This window comes from Crassostrea angulata, chromosome 5, assembly GCF_025612915.1.
Source record: "Crassostrea angulata isolate pt1a10 chromosome 5, ASM2561291v2, whole genome shotgun sequence".
Lineage (NCBI taxonomy): Eukaryota > Metazoa > Mollusca > Bivalvia > Ostreida > Ostreidae > Magallana > Magallana angulata.
The window spans coordinates 54,397,190-54,420,582 of record NC_069115.1 but is presented as its reverse complement, the minus strand read 5'-3'; the positions used below and the strand labels follow the sequence as shown (position 1 = coordinate 54,420,582).

Sequence of the window (23,393 nt, the reverse complement as noted above, 5' to 3'; positions counted from 1 at the left end):
TTGATTCATACTGAATCAGAGTTTATTCCATGAGTAGGAGATTTATTTGAATAATGTTTACGAAACATTTTAAATACGAGTTACTCTTCCAAGCTTACATTCGACATCGATAACATTGAAAGTCAAGAAAATAGAAAAACAGGGGCACACATGTTGGTGAAGTGAATCTTTTACTGTTTCTCTAATTGAAAACATGCCGTCCTATGAAGTGTCCATTATTGCTAAATCATTAGCTAAGGTAATTTGATATGCAATATCGCATTGCATTAACATTTAAAAGTTTATGTTTAATTTGTGTAGAGAAGCAGGGACGTATATATACGTCCCTTAGAGAAGTGAACATGGATGTAGACTTTGCCTGTCCACTTCTCTAAAGACCTGAGATAATACTCATGACCATGCATTGCTCATCGATCTTTTCCCTGACGTTCAGAAAGATTCAATCACCAGCGCAAGATAGCTCAGTAGGGCAAAAAAGTATGGAGGGTAATCGTGTTCAAAAATCCAGACATGTAAACTTGTAAATCCGAATATGCAATCGTGTTGATGTGTGAGCCTGAGCCTGAATATGTGTAATTCTGATCGTGTAACCTATAAAACTCGGGCATAAACACGTGTAAGATTTGACTCAGTTCCTTCGCATGATGCACATTTTGCAACTTTATTGTCTACATTAGTTAATTAAACCTTCAACTTTGCACACTTTCAATCCGTAGTTTCTGCGTTTGTAACTTCAGGCTCGGCAATAGCACATCTGACATGATACAAATTAACAAATGTAAAGTCTACAAGTTTGTCGAATTTTGACATGACCTTATATGGCAACTGCCTTGCTGCGGGAAAAGGCATGCCGTAACCGCCGGACCGGAATGAACGAAAAATAAACATAATATTCAGCTAAACTGTTGCAATAAGCTTTTAATGAACGACACCTTTTCTATCGAAAACAACGTTATTATTTTTAGAAACAAATTGAGGTATGATTGAAACTGGACCAAACAGGAAGAGGTTCATGTAGAAAAAAATTGTTGCCGATGTGACGAATGCGCTGATTTCCGTAATATAATTCTCATGGTATTATAAAAGGAAATGCCTAATATCTTATATCTCTAAAAAAAATTTGACATGTAATTTAAACTGGAATATAAGTAAATGAGAAATGAGACGGATCAAGAAATTTCCTAAGGGGGTAAATATATTTTGAGCGGCATGGGGTTCGAAGACCGCCGTGAGGTTCCATGTAACTCCATTGCTTCCGAATTGCTTCTAAGAATTTTGAGAGTGAATTTTTAACCGGGTTTCCGATTATTGAAAAAGTAAAAATTGCAGACGGGCGAGTGGCTGTCAAAAAGGTACCCTTATTGTAGCGATAACTCTTCGAACAGTTTTCAAGATAGGAAGTTGTTCTTTTGCAGATCATTTATACATTATGATATATATCAGAAGTAAGCAAATTGCTAGGATTTTGATTTCTGATAATTTATAAAAATATCAGCTGTTGAACCTAGCCATTTTTGGGCAAAAACATTGCATATAGAGTACCCCATTTTTACTCTTGTTATTTTTCTGAATTAGTTAGAATAAACGACCTGCAAGTATTTGGTAATTTTTCGCGGAAAAATTTATGTTACTTTACATGTATTTATACTTTTTGTTGTTGTGTTAGTGAAAGATAAAAAATAACACAATCTTCAATAATAATAAAAAAAACTAGCGCATATTTTTTGTGCGCCGTAAATTGAAGTTTTACTATGGGAGGCACTGTAGCTCAAAGATCGTCCATCTGTTTTTTTAGACAGGGAGCTACAGACCTGCAGCTAGGTCACAGGTGGCTGTAAAGTTGTATTATACTAGCTCTCCAGAAATTTTTGATCAGCCAGCTTCACAAAGTGAGTCTGTATTGAACCGACATTCAGGACGTCATACTCAATGCCGTAATAATTGCTTAAAATGATTTTTTTAAAATGTCAATTCTTACCTGCATGATAGGCTTTTTTCCCTATATATTGCCGACAATGCAAAGAAACATTTCTTAAAATAATTTATACACATTTTAATTTCACGACAGTTAACCTTATCTTTGCATGGATTTTTTATTCATTTTTTTTAAAGAGGGTGTCGCTTCTTATGTCTCATATTACCGGGTAATCACAATCTCAAAACCAATGTCTTTAAATAGTTCGTTTTTCTTATCGATAACTTTGCAACTCGGCTGACGGACCCCGTGTAATTTTTCGCGTGGGGAGGGGGGGGGGGGGGGTCTTGTCACAACTTTGTGGTAGCGATAAGGATGCATTTGGAGATATTTTCTTAATTCAGCCGAGGCCTATACGTTAACAATTTGTTGCATATACTCTAATAACAGTGGCGTCGGAAGCAAATTGAAAGGGGGGGGCTAAACTAATCATGAATAATATTGACAAGAATTCCCATAATCATGAAAATTCTAATCCGTGGGGGGGAGGTATACCAATAACTCCAATCTTACCTGCCCAATTTTTCCCCTCAAGTCATGAAATTCCTTATCCGTGGTGGTGGTGGTGGTGGTGGGGGGGGGGGGGTGCTAGTATACCTACTATGACTCTAATTTTCAATATCATTATTAATATTTCATTCTCTTTAAGGTCTTTCAAGGAACAATTTTGTTTGTTGCGAGGAAAAGTGGGGGGGGGGGGGGGGGGGGGTGAATCCTCCCTGTTGCTATGTTCCTGTCCAACTTGGCAAAAAAGTGGGGGGGGGGCTAAGTCCCCCCCCCCCCCCCCCCCCAGCCCCCCTAACCCCCCCCTTCCCTGTTCAGACGCCTATGAATAAAAATGCGTATATATCTTTATACACGTGTATTCAAACAAAGTCATTAAATGTAATGTTTTTCAGTTCTAAGAGGATATCTGAAGCCGATCGAATTCTGTACTCGCATCTTTTATACATTATCTTGATAAAATGTACACCAATCCCATAATTTAATTTTCCGAAAAATAATACTCTATGAAATGTTGTTATCCAGAGATAATATGATTATAGGCTTACCTAATATATTTTTTTTTATTTATTCCGTCCCTATTCCGGCGATTACGGCATGCCTTTACTTGCAGCTAGCCTTTTTCTATCACTGACGTCACTGTTTCCATATAAGGTCATGTCAAAATTCGACAAACTTGTAGACTTTACATTTGTTAATTTGTATCATGTCAGATGTGCTATTGCCGAGCCTGAAGTTACAAACGCAGAAACTACGGATTGAAAGTGTGCAAAGTTGAAGGTTTAATTAACTAATGTAAACAATAAAGTTGCAAAATGTGCATCATGCGAAGGAACTGAGTCAAATCTTACACGTGTTTATGCCCGAGTTTTATAGGTTACACGATCAGAATTACACATATTCATGCTCAGGCTCACACATCAACACGATTGCATATTCGGATTTACAAGTTTACATGTCTGGATTTTTGAACACGATTACCCTCCATAAAAAAAAACAGTATATGGCAAGAAATTAGGATTATGTTTTGAGGTGATACCTTTGTACCCTAGGGTACACTTCTATATCTTTAAGGAGAAAAAGGGCTACAAGGAGGGTACAGTGTAAAAGCATTGGAAAATGAAAGTAGCAAATTATTAAAGATACTTGTAAGTCACTAAGGTACAGAGGGTAAAATGGTAACATAATGACTGAATGCCACAGACTAAGTAGCTACATATGATTCATTCAATCTTTATTTCCTCTTTACAGTTTTTCAAATTGATATTATTTGATGAAGCTCTATATTTGGGCTTGTACACCCAATGATTAGTAATAACACTGTAGGTGTGTGTTTTTCTTTTTTGAAATATGTACAAAATCTGTATGTAAATATAGATTAATTTGGAATGTATAGGAAGATTTTATTTTCCTGTAAATAGAAAATATAAATATGACAGCTATTATAGATTAACAGAGTATGATACTCATTACCACAAATATATTATATAGTAGTTATTAGTTCTATTTTCGTGGTCAACTGACATAACAGTAGACAATAATATCGTAACTGTAGGTGTGAATTCAGATGCAGAGGAAATTCTGGTTGATCAGACGAGAGCCTTAGAATTAAATCTTTTCAATAAATTTTTTAGAAAAATTAATACACCATTAATGGTTTAATTTCAAAAAATTCATTTGCAATTGAAATGCAGCATTTTAAAATCATATTTAAAATGTGAATGATTGTTAGGCCTATTCAAAGACCTACGATGTCTGCAGTCTCCACACCCAGAAATAAAAAAAAAACTTGGCCTCTGCTTTTTTCATGTACATCTTTGTATTAATTTATAACACATCACTGCCCTAAGAAGCTATTTATTGCATTGATAATTTAGCTAAAATAACCATGCAAGGATAACTTTCATCCATGCTGTCAATCTGCACTTAGAAATCTTTAAAACGCTTTGATAAGTGGTGTTTTCTATTGAATTGTTGCAAGCGTTTTTAAACTCCAATTTGTAAAGACTCTATTGTTTAAACCAATTACGATTGGTAATCTGGATTTGGAATAAAAAGTGTTAGGGTCGGCACATAAAAAATAGGGTTGGTCGGGAAACCGGAAACACACATTTTATTTTTTTTTGGCCTAGAACAATTGACAAATTAATCGATTCAGGGGGCCCATAGGTTCAAATCCTTGTGTGGTCCATTATTTCTCCCATTTGATCTTGTAAGCAATTCTTGGGACTAACAGGTTAACTCTTGCCAGGAGAAAGAACCTGGGAAGTTTTTCATTGATAAAGATGATCACTTAAGGGGAAGGAATGTGACTGGCAGGTTTTATTGGCTTGAGCCAGATACATGTAGTTGAGATCGTAGAACATTTATCTAGAAATTAAGTAGACCTTGTCTTGAATTCTGGTCTTGTCCACAATTATTGCTCCAGTCCCTTTACATTTGGTGCCATGCCAACTCCTAAAACTCTAGTGCATCTGAAAAGTTTTATATGAACATACAGTCCCATTTACCAGGTAAAAAGAGAACTTGAATTGAGTGAAATTCAGGAAAGGAATGGAGACAGATGAGTTTTTGACTTTAGCAGGGTAACCAGTGATAGAAAACTTGACTAGAATTGCAGGCGTCAAGATATCATCTTCTCAAAGACAAATACTGAGCAAAAAAAACTTATAAATTAATTTAGGAATATATTCTGTGATAATTTTAATACCAAAAAAATTCTGAGACATTTTACTTTAGATGTCATTATTTTACTTGCCTCAGAATATCTTTTAATAACCATCACCAGCCTCGTAAATTGAAATGGTGAGGTTTGTTTATAGGTAAAAATGTCAACTCTTGATCCCAACTTGAATTTAACATATTTAACTTTCCAAGGTCAGTAACGGTGTTTGGACAAGTGTTTGAGGCAAGTAAACTGGTGAACCAGTAGTAAAATGTAATAAGTTAAGATATTGTGTTGTCTTAATCTCATTGATTAAGGGTGAATGTCAATTCACTTTTCTATTTTTAGACGGAAACAGTGCAGGTGTTGAAGCGAGTTTGTCAAACGATATGGAATGGAGAAGGTGTGATAAAGAGGGTTGAACACCTTGGGGTGAGGGACACCCCGTACAAAATGTCCAGCCCTGATGGACAGAGGTGGACACAGGCAAGGTGGGCACATTTAGTACATGTTATCATAGTGTTAAATGTAGGATTTGAAAAAGGCATGTAAAATAATGGTGAAAAGGGCACTTTGTTCCGTGGTAAACATTATAAAACCTTGAAAGGAGCACTTTATCTGCAGTAATATTATAAATCATTAATCCTTGAAACAAGCATATTTTAAGGAAAATTTTGCAAGTGTGATCTTGAGTCTCATAGTTAATATCGTCAACGATTACTGTAAACATACTACATTTGGCTGTGAATTCTATTAAGTGCTTTTGGCGGAAAGCAGCTTCTGCTTAATAAAGTACATTGCTAAATGCCATGCATATATGTATAAGAATATTCACATTCATGAATATGCATATTCAAATCCACCGCAACTTGTTCAAAAACTAATACTATTTCCCGCCAAAATTCATGAATATGCATATTCAAATCCACCGCAACTTGTTCAAAAACTAATACTATTTTCCGCAAAATATCATACACGCCAAATATAATACCGGTACATTTACGGTACTGTGTACTCTTCTTTAGACATAGATTACTCTATACCAGGGGCAGACAAATCATGTATATCTCATTATTAGTAACCCTTAGAGAAACTCAGATTTAGTTGTAATACATGCAGCCCATCTTAAATTTGTTTTCTTTTTAATTTTTGGTTTTTGTTTTGCTTGTTTGTTTGTTGTTTGGTTTTTTTTTTGGGGGGGGGGGGGGGGGGGGTGAATGTAATCATTTCCACAAATATTAGTGCTGAATTACAGTCAGTATCAGTATGTATAATGTTATCATGATCAAATGGACACAAAAATAGTTAAAATACTCATGTTAACAAAATGTGTATTGGATATACGAAACATGTCACATTAATTTTGTCCTTTTCTGATAAAGGTTAGTATTAAAATGATTTTAATACATTTAACTTTATTTTGCAGGTATGTTCTATTAGATGTTGATATGTCCATTCCAAATTCTAGGACAATATTGTCTGAAGTGAGAAAAGACTTTGATGTGATCAGGACAAATGCCATTAGATTGGATCAATCTTTCATCAGACCTTGTACTTCTGGAAGACAATGTGAATTTGGTGAAATATCAATCGATGAAACAAAAAGGAAAAACTGGAAAAGGAACAAGTTAAAGAAAACTTACATGAGAACACAAAATAGAGAAAAATAAATCATGATAATCAAGTCTTTGTCTTTTTGATAAGTAATTTATGTTTAATTCATGTGTATGTTCTTTGCATATTTTAAAAAGAGTCATAAAACTAGCTTTGAAGAGTTTTAAGATATGCTGATACTACCAGAATTCTCTCAAACACTTTTTAATGTTTAGGAGATTCTATGTTCAGTATTAAAAAATGATAAATAATATACACAAGATACACCTGAAAATTTAAATTAAAGTTAAAATTACCAAGGAGATAAAATATTCAAGTAAATCGAACAGAATTTATAACTGCTCACATACATATGTACTTTGGATATGAAAGTACTTTTGCATAAGTTCATAATGTAATGCACTGAAGTCAGCTGTTGATGATTATTCAGATATTCTTTAGATTATTTATGAGAATAGTTTTTACTCCTGTTCCCTTGTTGGAACTTTTTAAATTTTTTTTTTTTTTTTTTTTTTTTTTTTTTACAAAGTTTTGCATGGTTTCTAAACGGGTGCAACAATTCTTTATATTTATATGATTATGAACCTATACGTCACTTTGCTGAATTTTGAAATCAAGATCCATAGCGAGTCCATATTGCATGCAAATGCTAAACTAAACATACTAAATGCAAATGCGACTCGAGACGACATCAAACAGTGCAATCAATTTAGACAAAAAGTTTTCCCAGACGGGGAATCGAACCCCGGCCGCCGCGGTGAGAGCGCGGAATCCTAACCACTAGACTACCTGGGAAGGTACATGTAAGTTATTGAGCTGGATATTCAAAGATATCGCATATTCATACTTATAAGCGTCTCTCTGCATGGGATTTATTTGAATTTCAAAGCTTTTAAAACTTTTGATGATAATACATGTATTTATATTTCTTTTAAGGTCAAGATCTAGTAAATGAAAGGTGCCTACAGGTTTATGAAATTCAAGATATAAATTCTTTTAATGATGCTTCATAAAAATATCTTTGTTTCATAGGGTCTACCGGGGCTTAAATTTTTGGTTAACATAATGAAAAAGCATGTTATAAACAATCATTTTCTATGAAATATGAAGGATAAAAGTAACAAATCTTGGAGTTTTAATGGAATATATCTAGATTGCTTACAGTCTCTCCAAAAACGGCATTAAACAAACTCTTGACCTCCTCTTAAAATTGATGTCAAATAGAGTATAGGTACCAGGATTACTTTCTCCATGATTTAACATAGAATGTCAAAATACTGTTAAATTTTCTACATAATTCCTTTCAAGCCGTAAAATACGGGAAAAGATTCATCAAATCAATTATGACGTCATAATGGTTCTAGCACCAAAAAGACAGTCTGGAATCATTTACTAGATCTTGACCTTAAAGAGTCATTTAAAGTTATTTAAAAAAAGAGATTTTCTAATTTGAAAACAGTATATGTACCGAACAGAGTTGGGGTCAATTACTTTGAAAAGTAATTAATTACTTTCAAATACATTGACAATTTTATCAATTACTTGCAATTACAATTACATTGATTTTTAAAAATGTAATTAATTACTCTCAATTACTTTGATAAATGTAATTAATTACATTTCAAATACTTTAGTTTTATTTTTTTAAATCTTGAGAACATATACATATATTAACATCATCAACTGCCATTAAGATACACAGAGCTTTATGTACGGTTGTTTTTAAAGGTTGTATAGTTCAGTTCAGATCAGATTTCTTGAAAATTTCTATAAACATTTTCTTTAACATTAAATTCATTAAGTACCATTGAGTTCATTTTTGGTTATGAATAATATTTTCTCTATAGTGAATTAATTTTTATTCACATATTAAAACTTGTTTATTCAGAAACTACAACTTTTAGCAGTACAGCATATCAGTATATAAATAATAATTGCTATAATTCACAAGAATGAGATATTTTGACTCCCTCAAGTCTAAAATCAATGGGGGTTCTTGGGTATTGGAGGAGTTCACACCTCCACAAAATTAGATCTTTACCTATTGCCCTGGGCAGTGTGTTATGCTGTATAAACATATGAAACATTATGGGACATTTAATTATTGTATAAACAAAAGTCCATGCCAAACATGTATAAAATCTATTTATCATTATAAGACACCTTTTTTATATTTTAAATTTGGAAAAAAGTAATTGAGATGTAATTGAAAATACACAATATTTTTGGAATGTATTTAAATACATTCAATTACTTGTAATTGAAGACAGACTCAATTACAAATTACTTTCAATTACTTTGAAAAATGTAATTAATTACACTCAATTACAAATACTTTTTTCAATTACCCCATCCCTGGTACCGAATGTGCAGTCTTCTCATCCAACGGGGATTGGGAGGGGGTTGAAGTTATATTCAGGCCTTTTTTCTGTTGACACAATTTTAAAAAGTTGACGAGAAAAAATATTCTGAATTTTGAAAGAGAAAGAGGGGACCAACCCCCACTTCCCTGAGGAGTTTAAATATCTAAATTGAATTTTAAAAAGTTATAAAAATAAACATTGATACCACATTCTACCTTTCCAAGCACAAGGAAGCAAGACCTCTATTGTGTTTAATGGCAAATTTGTTAAATTTCTTCAAGGTTAGATTTCAAAAGGGCCAGGCAGCATTGATAGGAAAAACGGCATTTGTGGTTTGGGGCATATTTTGACTTACAACAGAATATTCACAAGTTTTATTGAATTCTATAACAAGGAAAAATACTATGGTCAAAGTACATTTGTTTTAATTTTTAATTGAGAGATTTTAGTTTATATATAACTACTGCTTTGTTTGTCTTTTTGGATATTTTTTCATCCACTTTATATATATATATATATATATATATATATATATATATATATATATATATATATATATATATATATATATATATATATATATAAAAGAAGCATTAGCAAACCAACAACACTCGTTATCTAAAGTGTCGGATCAAAAGATACAAGGTTATAAGATGAGATATAAAAAAGCACTAAAAATAACCAACGACACGAACAATAAAGTAAAATATTGTCAAATTTTCGGGACAACCCGTCCCTTCTTCAGGACAACAAAATAAAAACTACATAAGAAAGAAGAAAAACATCTACAAAACTAGCACTAAACTAAACTAAATAATATATAAAAAACTAGATAATGTTTAAACACCGGATCAAAACGTGGCAGCTACATCTTTATATTTAAGAATTCGAGCCCGAGAAAGAAAAATCCCGTCCGTCGGGCTCGAATTCTTAAATATAAAGATGTAGCTGCCACGTTTTGATCCGGTGTTTAAACATTATCTAGTTTTTTTATATATTATTTAGTTTAGTTTAGTGCTAGTTTTGTAGATGTTTTTCTTCTTTCTTATGTAGTTTTTATTTTGTTGTCCTGAAGAAGGGACGGGTTGTCCCGAAAATTTGACAATATTTTACTTTATTGTTCGTGTCGTTGGTTATTTTTAGTGCTTTTATATATATATATATATATATATATATATATATATATATATATATATATATATATATATATATATATATATATATATATATAAACCTGTCTCCCACCTGTACCTACAATTATTGTAAAGTATGTGAAATGTATGCTATGGCAATGTATGTAATGTATACGCCAAAAACTACTACTATAAAATTTTAAAAAAAAATAAGGTATAGATCCGATTGTAGATTGTTGACCACTCAACCTCCATAAATTCATAAAATAATTTAGAATTAACACGTTATATTTTGTACAACGAATCCGAAAGAACACTGGAAAGAAACCATTGATTGCTCAAAGTATGGATCTACATGAAATATTTATCATTTTACATAAAATATATTATGCAGATAAATCAAAACTATTTCCCAGACGGGGAATCGAACCCCGGCCGCCGCGGTGAGAGCGCGGAATCCTAACCACTAGACTACCTGGGAAGCTGATGTTCTATTCTGGAGTGAATTATACATGTATATACCCTTTATAATTAGTATCAAGTCTACTCGCATCAGCAAATAGCTGCTGTGCGATGCATGTTTATTGTGGTAATTTTATCACGTGTGCCTTACTGGCACACGTGTTTTTATTTACATGTTTACACACATGCCCAAACACGCTCACAAAAAAAAATACAAGACAAAAGCCCGGTATTCAGACCCCAAATCCAAGCTGTTAAAATAATCAGTGAAAACGACACCGAGGAATCGTAAACATATTTTGTTATAACTTATAATTTTATTTCTGTCTTTATCAATGTATACAATTGTATTTTTTTCATACCCCTCTGTGAACCTACGATTAGTTATGTTCATATTAGATATTGAATGATTCATTAGATATTGTCATAAATTTGTGGATTATAATTGCATTCGTGGAAATCAGATGAGTCATGTAAAAGCAGGCACGTAGAATGCGCAGGGTTGGGGGTGGGGGTGGGGGGGGGGGGGGTTCTCCAGCTCTTTTTCCGCAACATTTTTCTAAAATTCACCTATAGAAAATTCAATTTTGAAGGATTCCACCTTCCACTTTTAAGATTCAGTTAAAAAAAATAGGAAAATTAACGAAACTAGCCCTACAAGGTATTTATCGCTTTTCCCTCCCCTTCCCTTCCATCTTCCCCAAGGATTAGGATTTTGAAGGTTTCTGGGGAAAGTTTTTTTGTTTTTGCCCCCCCCCCCCCCTTTCGGCTTTCATAAACTATGCTATGTACCTTAATAGGATTAAACATCAAATATCTACCTCTTTATTATATATATATACAAGACAAACAATCTTGAATCAACAGACCTGGTTTTCTATACAAATTCTTTATAGTATGTAAATATATCTGAAATGTTTCAATGATCTTGTTATTCAAGTTCTTCAAACAGAAACTGAAGCTAAAAACTAGACACAAGCAGGACATTTTTAAAACAAAACAAATATATTTAAATGCAAAATTCTACTGTTCCTGAGACGGGGTCTCAATTAATTACGCTAATTTGGACGACATTGTACCGATTAAAATCATTTGATTATGAATTGTTGTTAACTTATGCATGTACAATAATTAAGAAACTTTCAGGATGCATTTGTATATTGATACCTAATGTGTCTCGTTATGCGAGATTTATCTTAGCTTGGTTGTTTGGACTTACGCCTCTAAAATACGTACATGTTCATGCTCCCACCGATAGGGGTTGGCACGATAAAAAAAAATTCACCCTCCCCGCTTTATGGACCCGGCCGAACACCTTCGTTTAAACTATAGTTTAATTAACAACATCCACGAACCTACACGAATTTCCAGCACGACACGCACACTTATAGACCCTATTCTCACAACAATAGATACTCAAATAGGCGAAGCAGGGACTATTGAAATTGACTCTACTCTTAGTGACCATAAAGCTACACATATCTCGCTTGTTCTGAAGTATAATTTAAAGCGGGCGTACAAACGTAAAATTTGGGATTATAAAAGTGCTGACTTTGATAGGTTAAATCTTTGATTAAGGATAGTAACTGGTCAACTCTTATATCTGAAGCCAGTAACGTCTCTGTCGCTGCTGAAAATTTTACCATTCATTTCCTCAAATGCGTACGTGAGTGCATTCCAGAGAAAACTATTACTGTTCGACCTAAGGATAAGCCATGGTTTGATTCTACTCTACGTAAAACAATTAGGATTAGAGATCGTCTACGTAACATGCAATGAAAACTAACAAAATATGTGATTGGTCAAAGTATAAAAAAGTTCGAAATCAAGTAAACAACATGAAAAAGCAAGCATTTTCTAACTACTACGACAACATTGAAACTTTTATTGATGACTCTAGTAAAAGCAATAACAAATTATACTGGAAACTTCTTAAAGACGTTTTCCAAACAAAAACAACCAGTGAAATTCCACCTTTACAATACACAGATGATAAAAATAATGTTAAAACAGCGTTTTCTGATGTTGATAAGACAGAAGTGCTTAACAAATATTTTTCATCTATTTCGAATATTCTGACTACCGGTAAGGTTTTACCAGAATTGTACTTACAATGTGATGAAACCTTAGACAACATTTTTATTGAAGAGTTTGAAGTGACTGACATTATATCTGTTTTGCCAGTCAACAAAGCTATTGGACCTAATAGTATTAGTCACAAAATGTTAAAATCAACTATGTTTACAATATGCAAGCCTTTATGTTTACTTTTTAATAAGTCTCTTTTAGAACGATCATTTCCTAATAGTTGGAAAATGGCCCATGTTCTACCTCTTTTTAAAAAAGAGGACCCATCACTCGCATGTAATTATAGACTTGTTTCTTTACTAAGCTGTGTAAGTAAAATAATGGAGAGAATTGTTTTCAAACATGTTTATAATTATTTCAATAGTAACAATTTATTTTATAAATACCAAGCCGGTTTTTTACCCGGTCATTCAACAGTGTACCAGTTAATTGAGACATATCATAGCATTGTTAAGAATATTGATGAGGGTAAATCATGTTGCATTGTTTTTTGTGATCTATCAAAAGCCTTTGACAGAGTTTGGCATGAAGGGCTTCTTTTTAAATTACAAACTTACGGTATTTGTGGCAATCTTTTTCAATGGTTTAGCAGCTATTTGTGTAACAGATCTCAAAAAGTGATGTATAAAGATTTATTATCATCCAGCTTAAGTATTAATGCTGGAGTGCCACAAGGATCTGTACTTGGGCCCCTTTTGTTTTTAATCTATGTCAATGATGTTGCACAAAATATGTTGTCCTTTTGTAGATTATACGCAGATGATAATTCAATTCAGTATGCGGATAAAAACTTAAGAAATGTCGAAAATGTGTTAAATCATGACCTTAGAATATTAGAAAAATGGTCCAATGATTGGTTACTTAAATTTAATCCTAATAAAACCAAAGTTGTATTTTTTAGAAAATCAAAACGTAATGTAACCCCAGAACTGTTTTTTCAAGATTGTCAGTTAGATATTGTTTCTTGTCATAAACATCTAGGCCTAACGCTCTCTGATGATTTGAAGTGGTCTGTGTACATCAATGATATAGTGAACATCGCTTGTAAAAAATTAGGACTACTTAAGAAACTTAAATTTACTTTAGGCAGAGACAAACTATCAAAATTATATATAACTTTTGTAAGGCCAATATTAGAATATGCTTCTGTTGTATGGGATGGTTGTTCTTCTGCAGAAATTGAAAAGTTAGAGAAAGTACAACTACACGCTGCAAGAATTGTCACGGGACTTCCAATTTTGGCCTCAAGGGAATCATTGTATTTCGAAACGGGTTGGGACTCTCTATCTATAAGGAGAGAAATAGCTAAAATGACGATTATGTACAAAATTCATTACAATCTTGTGCCTCAATATCTTAGTGATATTGCTAACATTTTTAGGAAAGACAATTCTCGCTACAATACTCGTTATGAAGACAACTATATACCTCCTAGAGTTAAGTATGATACATATAAAAAATCATTTATTCCAGATGCTATAGGCAAATGGAACTCTCTAAATTCGGATATTAAAAAATCAACATCCATCCGCCAGTTTCAAAGAAGCATCTCTAATAATGGCAGTGATTCAAAAGTTCCAAAATATTTTCTTCATGGCAAAAGAGTAGCTAACATCATTCATACAAAATTAAGACACACTTGTTTACTGAATTATGATTTACACAGAAGAAATATTGTTGATTCTCCAAATTGCATATGTGGAAAGAAAGAAGATGTATATCATTTTTTATTTGTTTGCAAACTATTTTCTAATGCAAGGAATACCTTATTTAATGAACTATTCCAAATACAAAATTTAGGTATTATAGATTCGCATACTTTACTATGGGGTAATGACAACCTAGATTATAAAACTAATGTTAGAATTTTCACAGCTGTACAGAACTTTATAATCAATTCTCGCAGATTTACATAAGTATACTATTTTGTTCTTTACCATTTTTTTTTCAATATATGTGTATATACCTGTACCATGTTTTATGACAATTGCAAATTACTTGTAATTGGGTGAGAACCTAGTAAGTTGCAAGAACTTGTGTTCGAACCCTTTGTATATTATATATACAATAAAATATGTTCAAAATAAACTTCGTTGGGCACTGTGTCAATAGGAGAGAAAGACTCTCGATGAGACATAATAAGAATACGATTAATCAACAGAAATATTATCTTGATGTGAAAAAACTAATACTATATCTGCATTGTAAATATTAACATGAAGATGCTAGAAGTGTACGCTAAAATTGGAAAACAAAATCCGCAATAAGACTTCAATTCAAATCAAAATTGTGTATGGCGGAGTGGTATGGTCCAAAGGGTAGCTATCGGAATAGTATGTACAGTAAGTACTGGTACCAGAGGGAAGTAATTCTCTTTGGAATTATTGAAGAATATCAAAAAAAAGGGGGGTATCAAATCAATATCTTCGTAATGGTAACAATATGGTGGTACAATCTGCCTAAAATCAACATGTCAACTTTTGTTACACATACAAATGGCAAAATATACCATGCTTTTTTATATTTGAACTGTAAAGATTTTATATGTTTGCAATTCAACATTCAGAAGGAGTCAATTACATTTTCTGGATTTTTTTTTATATTTTTGTTAGTTATTTTTAAAAAGTAGATATTCCAATATGAACAGTACATGTACATGTCCCGTATGCGCAGTCTTCTCTTCTAAAGGAGATTGAAGGGGAAGTGGAAATTATTTTTTCAGTTAATAGTTCACGAAAAAATCTGCAGACAAAAATATTCTGAATCTTGAAAGAGAGAGAGAGAGAGAGAGAGAGAGAGAGAGAGAGAGAGAGAGAGAGAGAGAGAGAGAGAGAGAGGGGGGGGGGGGGACTCTACTTACCCTACCCTTTTAAGCACAAGAAACCAAGAACTCTATCGTGTTTCATTGCATGCAAATTTCTTTAAGATTACCGGTAAGTTTTCTAAAATACCTAGGCAGCATTGACAATAAAACGACATTCGTGGTTTGAAGCATGTTTTTACTTTCAAGAGACGTTTTAATACTTTGATTCTATAGCATTGTAAAATGATATTGTCAAAGTACATACGCTATAAAATCTAATAAATATAAGGCTGATCTGATTAGTAAATTGTTGATCATCTAACCTCCACAGTCATAAAATAATGTGAAATTAACACCATTTCTCTTATACCCCGTATGGGAATTGGAACAAGCACCTTCATCCCCGCGATCCCTTGGAAAGAAATCACCCATCGCTCGCAGTATGGATTGACATGCAATCTTTATCATTTTACATAAAATATATTATACAAATAAATAAAAATAATTTTCCAGACGGAGAATCGAACCCCGATGAGAAGATTTTTAAAGATTTACTCTATATATTCCAATGTAAAAATTCGACCCCTCATCGTGGCCCCACCCTACCCCCCGGGTATCATGGTTTTCGCAATTTTGAATCTACACTACCAGGGGATGCATCCAGATAAGTTTCAGCTTTCCTGGCCAAACGGTTCTTGATAAGAAGAATTTTTAAAATATCTCAAAATTTTTCAATAATTCCTAATAATCTCTCCTTGAAAAAGGGTGTGGTCCTTAATTTTCACAACAATGAATTCCTTTTACCTAAGGGTGCTTTGTCCCAAGTTTGGTTAAAATTGGCCCAGTAGTGCTTGGAGAAGATGTTAATAGTGTGAAAAGTTCATGGACAGGTGGACAGACAGACAACCCCCTAAATGTGATCAGAAAAGCTCACTTGAGCTTTCAGCTCAGGTGAGCTAAAAACGTAACGAAACTAACCATTCCCCAGTGGATTAGGATTTACAAGATTGCTTAATGTCAAGATTCTACAGTTCCTGAGACGGGGGGCACTATTAATTTCGCTAATTTGGACGATATTGTACCAATAAAAATCATTCGATTATGAATTGTTGTTAATTTATGCATGTACAACAACCAGGAACCTTTCAGAATATATTTGTATATTGATACCTATTAGTGTCTTGTTACGCGAGATTATCTTATTTTGGTTGTCTGAACTCATGCTTCAAGTAAAAATACCAGCGTTCAGTATTAGATGAAGTTGCAAGCCATTTAGATTTAATTTACATATATGTAAATGTACATGTACATACACCCACCGGTAGGGGTCGGCACGATAAAAACTTTTTTAACCCTCACTGCGTTATGGTCCCAAACACATTCGTTGCTGTGTCAAAAGAGGTAAAAGAATCTCGACGAGACATAATAGTTAAAAACAATTAATCAATCGCAATAAGACTTCAATTCAAATCAAAATTATTAATGATGAAGTGGTATGGTCCAAAGTGTAGTCATCGAAAAGCATGTACATTGTTATCGGAATAGCATGTACAATGTTGACGGAACAGTATGTACAATGTTATCGGAATAGCATGTACAATGTTATCGGAATAGCATGTACATTGTTATCGGAATAGCATGTACAATGTTATCGGAATAGCATGTACAATGTTATCGGAATAGCATGTACATTGTTATCGGAATAGCATGTGCATTGTTATCGGAATAGCATGTACAATGTAAGCGGAATAGCATGTACAATGTTATCGGAATAGCATGTACAATGTTATCGGAATAGCATGTACATTGTTATCGGAATAGCATGTACAATGTTATCGGAATAGCATGTACAATATTATCGGAATAGCATGTACATTGTTATCGGAATAGCATGTACATTGTTATCGGAATAGCATGTACAATGTAAGCGGAATAACATGTACAATGTTATCGGAATAGCATGTACAATGTTATCGGAATAGCATGTACAATGTTATCGGAATAACATGTACAATGTTATTGTATTAGTATGTACAATGTTATCGGAATAGCATGTACAATGTTATCGGATAGCATGTACAATGTTATCGGAATAACATGAACAATGTTATTGTAATAGTATGTATAATGTTATCGGAATAGCATGTACAATGTTATCAGAATAGCATATATATGTACAATAAGTACTGGTACCAGAGGGAAGTAATTCTCTTTGGAATTATTGAAGAATATTAAGAAAAAAGTAGGTATTGATTTCAATATCTTTGAAATGGTAAAATAATGTATTTATCATTCAATGATGAACGATAATAAAATTATTTTCCCAGACGGGGAATCGAACCCCGGCCGCCGCGGTGAGAGCGCGGAATCCTAACCACTAGACTACCTGGGAAGACCTATTTCATTTATTAGAAACCTTACTCATAAGCTTAAGCTCATAATATGGATTATGTCTTAATCTAGAGTATCTGTATTACTTTCCCACATTGCCTAATTGTAACAAATATACACCAATGAATTACTCGAGCTATGAGTTACAGTTTGATTATAACATTCATGTCATCTCTTTTTTTACACAAATACAAATAGCAAATTTGTATACATGTATTATATTTTTTTTTCATCTTTGAAGTGTGAATATTAAATACATGTTTGCAAATAACCATCTACATGTTTACATGAAATACAAAATGTATACAATTATTACAAAAATGTGATCAACGCAAGAATCATGATAGACTTTAACTAAACTATGAACCAACACAATGCATGCAACATTAACATGATCAATTATAGTTATAAGATCAAGTGGGTCACTTCAGAACGTAGACCTCGTCCCCAACGTGGATTTCTCCGCCCATTTCTGCGGCAGCGTACACCCCGAAACTTGTAGGGACTCCACCCACAGACTCCTTGTATCTACAAAGATAAGAAATCATTAGATAGCCACACGATACCAAAACCAAACAATTAACAACGAGACAGAGGGAAGAGATGGGGGGAAGAGAGAGAGAGAGAGAGAGAGAGAGAGAGAGAGAGAGAGAGAGAGGAGAGAGAGAGAGAGAGAGAGAGAGAGAGAGAGAGAGAGAGAGAGAGAGAGAGAGAGAGAGAGAGAGAGAGAGAGAGAGAGAGAGAGAGAGAGAGAGAGAGAGAGAGAGAGATTACGTTTTCATTGTTTTAAGTGGTTCGTTTTTCAGACTTCTTTGGGCAGTATCAGTGTCAATGGTTGTAACCATACACCTTTTAAAGGAAAAAGTCAATATTCTCATCTTGATATATAATCTATTCACCAATTCATTTCTTTTCAAAACTATGCAGTTAAATACGCTTTATTTCGCTATATACCTCTTGCAAGACTCTTGGCAACGAAATACCACATTTTCTCCGATCCGAATCTGACTCCAAGTATCCTGTGTAATTCAAAATTATGTTGTTATTTTTAATAAACGACACCTTTTAACATTTTTCAATGTGTATTTTTTGCAACTTTTCTGATATTGAAAAAAATGATAACGCATGGGTATAGAAAAAAAATTAATAGCGTTGTCATATATTATTTTTACCTCTTCAAACGGTGACTTGCCGTCGATGACGATATTGGGTCTAAAGTTGTCCATCTTTATAGACTCTGGCGTTTGTTTGGCCAGCTCGTCCAGTGTCCTTTCATTGGCTAGTAAATAGGATGACACGCAGGAAAAGGAAATCTTTTATTTTGAAGATAGAAAAAATGGAAAGCCATGAACAATTTAAAAAAAATATCAATCAAACACATTATGTACAACGAATTGCGTAAGTAAAAGAAATCATACTAAAATATTCCAAAATGTATCGTAATGGTCGATCTTTTTCATCATAGACCATCAAATGTTTCAATACAATTCAGTTTGAGAAAGAAAGAAAAAGAGTAACTCTATACAAAACTGTGTAATATGTCTTTGTAAAAATAACTCCAGTAAAAATACGTACAAAAGGAAAATTGGTAACTGGCGTCTATAAATAACGTTACCTTGTCGTCCTGCGAGATTTGGAGGTTGCCTTGGCGACGGTTATTTTCAGTTTCTATGGTTAGCCTATTGTTGCTTTCTATGAAATGCACCAGTCTTAGATTTTCGTTTTCTAGGAATTTTGCGATCCATTTAGCGGCCTCGTCACCAAAGTCTCTCGCCATCAGTTTGCATGCATGTATTCTGTAAGGTATGAGTGTTTCAGATATTGTGTAGTATCTTTGTCATTGTTCACAATGCGCTATCAAAGAAATAACTCAAATTTGGTTGTTAATAAGAAATCTTGTAGAGACCCCGGTAAATATATAATTGTTAATAAAATTTATAACTTTTTCACTAAACTTCACATTTTTTGCCAATCGACGTATAAACCCCCTTCTTATGCATTTATATATTTTTTCTAAAATGAAACTACATGTATTACACAATTTTCTACGGTGTGTTATAGCTGCTAACACATTTATCGTAAAACTTAATCTCGTCCATATATTTTCAGAAGCCTTCTCTCTCTTAAAGTCACACAAAGACTATTTAAAAACAAATTCCTAACACAAACCGCGCAATTATTTAATCTAAAGCCACAACTTGAAAGTCGCTGTCATGTAATCTCCGAATGACATCTCTAACAATTCTGTACAACGTAAGTACATAGAGGGACATCAACCACTATCCCACACAGATCTCAAGCGGGGGTTGGGAGTCTGGGTTAAATTCACATAGTAACGTTACCGCCTACCGGGAAAATGCCTCGAATACCCCCCCCCCCCTCCCCCCGGGCAGAAAAACTTTCTGGATCCGCGTATTTTGGGTTTATAATTACTTTTGTAAACTAAAAACTATGTTTACTCGCAGATGATGAGTTGCTGGCTTGGATCCGGGTTGTGAGGCAAGCACAAGGTCTCCATATCTGGGGCATCCAGAAGGATGGATCTGTCGCCGACAGTGACCGTAATGTAGGTCATCTTCGGAAAGTGCCTCATGTACTGACCAATACCCGTCTGTCTATCCACAACCATGATACATCTATATAAAAATACCCTTGTGTATTATCTTGACCTGTTAAGTGATGCCGTAATTAATTTCTAATAGCTAGGGTGCTTGTTAATCAATTTTAAATTATTCAACATTAGGTTTTTTAGATTGCAACGATTTTAAAATGATATGTTTTCATAATATAGTGAATCAGCACAAAAAAACAGGACATTTCAAATGTCATCGCACACTGTATAGAACAAACTTTGATCCGCTCCTTGCAAGCTTTCTTGGATGTGATAACATCATACCTGTCTTTAACTCCGTTGACTTCCAAGCCTCGTGCGCCACACCGGGCCGACTTGACAAGTGTAGCATGGCAGCCTTTAACTGGGTAAAGATTTATACAGGATACAGTTCCGAAATACTGGAACTGTCGCTCGATATCCCGGCGGATCCAGGCGGCGGCGAGGTACTTCCAGATCCCGACCACAGCCAGCGGAACGAGGGTGTCCATTCCTCTGGTTCCGGTTATACACGTATATGTAGGTCATGGCATGATAAACTTGACATACTCTAGCTAGTACTCTCCAGATTTTGTTTTCTAAAGGAAGGGGGTATTGATAACGAATGGCATACCTGTTTCACATAGTAGAGGGTTTTGTTTAATCATATAATATACGTGATTCACGTATATATGAAGTAAGCTATTTAATCAAAAGCAGTACAAATATACATACAAGTGCATTGCTCAAAATAAATAGAAAAGTGCATGTTTAAAATTTTAGGTAAGAGAAGGAAAGCATTTATTTAATTATGGCCGTTTAGTTTTTCTAAACATGATCGTCCATTTAATTACAATGTGGATTGCTTTCTTTTTTCACAGACGAAAAGAGGGGATGTACAAAATTAATATAAAACAGAGCCAATCGCAGTTTTTTGGCCTTTCCGGCAAGAAGCTGCGATTGAACGTTTAAGTATGGAACGCCATAGCTGTCGAATGTGTCGTGTTTTTTTTTTTCATGAGAATACGGTGCATTATTATGCTGTGGTTGTTTCATTTGAATATTGAGCTTTCTACGGTGGTATATTTCTTCCATCCAAATAACGTTTGGTCTACACAGTTATATCGTCAAGTCACGTCAGATATCTAAAAAAAAAATAAACATAATTTTTTGGTTATGTCGACGAAATACAAATTTTATCGTGACAAGCAAGATGACTTATCATGCTTATTTGTGATAACTTTTACAACCTGGCGAAATATAAATCTGATATCTTGACAATTTTTTGTGGGAGGGGGGGGGGGGCAAATTTTTACATAGAAATAAACATAAAACTATGTTTTAAATCTTGTTCTCAAAAACCATTTGGCATGACAAGCTAAAACTTCTGTAGGAACATCCTCAGGTAGTGTACATTCAAGTTTGTTCAAGTTAGGATCGCCAGGGATTGGCTTGGACTACCATGGGGTTCGAATTTGTGTCGGGTCACAATTGGGGTCGACGTTTTACCGAAGAATATATAGACAAAAATTTTGTAAAATCTTTTTGTCAGAAACCAATTTGCAAGAAAAGTTATAACTCAAGTAACTTAAATTTAATGACCAGGATCCCCGGGGGTGGGGTAGCTTAGGTGAGCGATGTGGCCTCTTGGCCTCTTGTTATTTTTTGTCGTACATTGAAACCTGGCAAGCTAAAGAAAGCGTTTTAAAGGAGAACCAATGTAGGTTTTTTCATACTATTGAGTAAACATCGTATATAAACCACGAAGTAATTAGTATTTATGAATATCAATTAATTTAAGAAAATATGCTCCATAAATATCTTGGAATAAAGAACTAGTATAACAGAAAATATCTATAAAATTAACTTCTTTGGTAATTTTACGGTTAGTAGATGTACTAAATTAATGTAAATTTTAACGATTTCCGATCCTCAGCACTGTTGAATAACTCTAACTTATCCGGAATCTTTTATTTTTTATTTGTATCATAAATCTGTCTTTCTATAAGTAAATTAAGTTAGTTTTGTAGTTTTATATTACCATCATTTATTCAAAGAACTGCTTAGCTTAGCGGTTTTACGGAAAACTGCTACCTGGTACATACTGGGAAAGGGGCCCGACCCTCCAATGCACCGTTACAACCGGGTTTTGTTTCTAATTTGATCTCAACTTGTATCTCAACTTGTATATTTATACCATTATACATCGTAGACAAAATTGCAAAAACTTCGTAAAATAAATGCATGGATACCATATGCACATTTCTTTTTATTTCATTTCATTTATAAAGTATGAGGGATAAATTTTTATGATAAAAAAATACTTTGAGGCTGAAGATCGGAGCACCTTAGTCGGCCCCAATAGTTCGCCATTTTTTGAAGTGTTTCGGGTACAATAAATTGCTTTATTATACTTTCATGTTAAATACTGAAATCTGATTGGTTTAGACGCAGTTGGTAATCCGTTCTATTACCCTCAGCGTTAGCAACACACTTGACAACGGGTAACACAAAGAATTGTTACATGCGAATAAATTATGCGCGTACGGTTCGCCGTAGAATTCATATCATTTATATATAAAAGTAGTAAAGTTTTCTCTAAAAATAAGACATTCAGTATATTAAAATAAATAGTGCCTGTTTAGGAGGGTAACAGTTAAAATCGACCCCCTCGAAAACCATTGTCAACCTCCGCTTCGCGTCGGTTGACAATGGTTTTCTCGGGGTGTCAATTTCAACTGTTACCCTCCCAAACAGGCACTATTTATATAATGGTATTTTTTAGAAGAGTTGTTATAAAATATA

The 23,393-nt window shown here is 33.7% G+C and overlaps 2 protein-coding genes and 3 non-coding genes across 5 annotated transcripts; 1 reads left to right on the top strand and 4 right to left on the bottom strand.

The window, feature by feature from the left end:
• The first annotated feature begins 79 nt into the window (after positions 1-79).
• Positions 80-6,829, top strand: LOC128182730 (probable 28S ribosomal protein S6, mitochondrial). Its single transcript, XM_052851464.1, has 3 exons — positions 80-238; positions 5,493-5,635; positions 6,571-6,829. The coding sequence occupies exons 1-3, from the start codon at positions 194-196 to the stop codon at positions 6,812-6,814; spliced, it is 432 nt and encodes a 143-aa protein (XP_052707424.1). The 5' UTR covers positions 80-193; the 3' UTR covers positions 6,815-6,829.
• A 652-nt stretch (positions 6,830-7,481) lies between these two features.
• Positions 7,482-7,553, bottom strand: Trnae-cuc (transfer RNA glutamic acid (anticodon CUC)). Its single transcript has one exon. It is a non-coding gene; the product is annotated as a tRNA-Glu (tRNA).
• Positions 7,554-10,663: 3,110 nt separating this feature from the next.
• On the bottom strand, positions 10,664-10,735 carry Trnae-cuc (transfer RNA glutamic acid (anticodon CUC)). The gene has a single exon. It is a non-coding gene; the product is annotated as a tRNA-Glu (tRNA).
• Positions 10,736-17,927: 7,192 nt separating this feature from the next.
• On the bottom strand, positions 17,928-17,999 carry Trnae-cuc (transfer RNA glutamic acid (anticodon CUC)). The gene has a single exon. It is a non-coding gene; the product is annotated as a tRNA-Glu (tRNA).
• A 59-nt stretch (positions 18,000-18,058) lies between these two features.
• LOC128182722 (mitochondrial amidoxime-reducing component 1-like) lies at positions 18,059-21,137 on the bottom strand. The gene is made up of 7 exons (XM_052851452.1): positions 20,895-21,137; positions 20,458-20,634; positions 19,614-19,794; positions 19,171-19,311; positions 18,953-19,017; positions 18,773-18,847; positions 18,059-18,526 (listed from the first exon to the last, which is right to left on the bottom strand). Exons 1-7 carry the CDS (start codon positions 21,098-21,100, stop codon positions 18,421-18,423), a joined length of 951 nt encoding a protein of 316 aa, XP_052707412.1. The 5' UTR covers positions 21,101-21,137; the 3' UTR covers positions 18,059-18,420.
• Positions 21,138-23,393: the final 2,256 nt, after the last annotated feature.